General features: G+C 54.3%; 1 protein-coding gene across 1 annotated transcript in view; it reads right to left on the bottom strand.

Moving 5' to 3' along the window:
• MFRP (membrane frizzled-related protein) overlaps positions 1-2,069 on the bottom strand; it is a 5,662-nt gene that overhangs the window by 1,697 nt on the left and 1,896 nt on the right. The window contains exons 2-6 of the mRNA XM_019663577.1: positions 1,916-2,041; positions 1,611-1,687; positions 1,069-1,217; positions 417-547; positions 131-262 (exon numbers count right to left, since the gene is read on the bottom strand). Of these exons, the coding sequence (XP_019519122.1) occupies positions 131-262; positions 417-547; positions 1,069-1,217; positions 1,611-1,687; positions 1,916-2,041 (615 nt within the window). The remainder of the gene's footprint in view (positions 1-130; positions 263-416; positions 548-1,068; positions 1,218-1,610; positions 1,688-1,915; positions 2,042-2,069) is intronic.

Genomic DNA, 2,069 nt, shown 5'->3' with positions numbered 1-2,069 from the left:
CATTGCCACCACCAGGACTCTGTAAAGAGTCAAGATCGTGAACCCCCTTCAGCAGTGTGTTATGAATAGGCACCCAGCCTGCTCAGGCCTGCCAGGCCCTGCCCATGGGACCCTGGGGCAGGCTTCTCACCTGAAGGTGGAAACAAGGGGCTGCTGCACTTGTCCTCATTGCTACCCGTGCAGTCTCTCCATGTGTCACACATCCACTGCAGACTCTTACACCCTCCATCCTCACAGGAGGACTCTCTGGGCCCACAGGGTTCTGTAGACACAGGGGGAATGGCAGTGCCCAGGGATATTCCCACCCACTCCCCCCCCCCACTGCCTTCATGGTGCCCTGACCAGGGTCCAGAGCACTTTCCCGTTCTCCTGGAGACACCTCTGCTGCCCACACCCATTTGCCCAAGGGCACCTACTCTCTGTGTCATTGAGGGCCTGGTAGGTGGCTGAGAAGCCCCTGCTGTTGATACGACGATCTGTCCTAAACAGCACAGCCAGTTGGTGGTGTGAGGAGATGAGGCGAGGGGGTGGCTCTGCTCCACAGAACCTGCCCAAAGCAGAGAGCAGTCCTGGGCATAGGGCCCCTTGGCTGGCCAGGTGCACTGAGCCCGCACACAGGCCTCACTTGGAGCTGGGTGCTCTGGGCATTGCCAGAGGGGATGGGAGGCATAGGTGCTGAGTCATGAAAATTAGGCGCTGGTGAGGAAGACACACATATTCAATAGACAAAGTGTTAAACAAACTGCTTGAACTGGAGCCACTTTGAAATGGGAAAAATCAGTGAGTATTCCTGAGTGAAGTGGAAATGGATCTGCAGGTGGGAGAACTGGAAGAGGGAGGGGACTGGGAAAGGGTCTCCTGGAGAAAGGCGATGTAAGGAGCAAAGGATTTGAGATGAGAAAGGACACGCCTTTTCTAGGGTGACAGTGAAGCGATCTCTGACTTAGAGTAGCTGAACAAAATGAAGCCGAGGAATATTGTAAGTTGGGCTAATTTGTAGGAAGCTGTTACTGTCAGACTATGGAGGTTGGAGTTGATCCTTGCCTCCTCCCCTGGGTCTGCCAATACCTGCCCAGGAGGCCAAGGGCTCCTGAGTTGCTGGTCTCATACACCTCCACGTAGTCAAACTTGCACACATCCTGAGCTTCCAGGCTGAAGTTGTGGAACTGTAGTTCTATGCCATGTCCAGCAGGCACTGAGATATGCCAGGTGCAAAGCTGGGGGGAGGGTACAGATGGCGTAATTCACAGGTTCCTTCTGTCCCAATCTGGGCATCCAGGCTGAGTACCAGAGGGATTTCCTTCCTGCAGTTAGGTTCCTCCTTAACCTTAGGCAGGGAGTGGATGGGCGCTGCTCACCTACCTCTCATCATAGGTGTTTTTTCAGAAAGGGAGGGTCTTTTAACTTGTCTGGTCTCAGATAAGTTTACGGAGCACGGGAACATCTGAGTATGTAGTAGGCCCTCAATAATCTTCCCTTCCTGTCTGCTTGATCTCTGACTTTCCCAAGTACAAGGCAGTGTCTACCATGCTGTTCCCAATCACACTAACCGGGTGCTCAGGTATGCCTATGGGTGCTACACTACCCTTCCCCAAGGAGCGCTGGCTTACCTGTTGGTGAGGATATTCCAGCAGGTAGCTCGGAGCAGAGAAAGTGCCCTGGAGCCCAGTCAGATTTCCCCCACATCCTGTAGAGAGGAGAAGGGGCTCATGAATTGGCCAGGGTCTGTGCCTTTGCCCAATAGTATAAGCAGTGAGTTCAGAGGAGAGTTTTGGCCATGTCCCTGGGGAAACACGTTCTGGGCCAGAAGAAAGACCAGCCAGGTTTGGGGCTGGGCCAGAGCTAGGGAGCCCAGCCTGAACCTGGATCAGATGCCTGAAGACAACACCCACTCTGAGGCTGGTGGGGCCCATACCCGAGAACTGGGCACTGCAGTTGGTCTCGTCACTGCCATCAGCACAGTTGGAAAAACCATCACACACTGAGTCAGGTAGCAGGCAGATGAGATGGTCACAGGGGAACTCGTCATGGGCACAGCTCCCTGGGGGGTGGTGTGGTGAATTCAGAAA

This window comes from Hipposideros armiger, unplaced genomic scaffold, assembly GCF_001890085.2.
Source record: "Hipposideros armiger isolate ML-2016 unplaced genomic scaffold, ASM189008v1 scaffold_396, whole genome shotgun sequence".
In the NCBI taxonomy this organism is placed as follows: Eukaryota; Metazoa; Chordata; class Mammalia; order Chiroptera; family Hipposideridae; genus Hipposideros; species Hipposideros armiger.
Note: the sequence above shows the minus strand (reverse complement) of the source record. Positions and strands in the feature narration are given on the sequence as shown.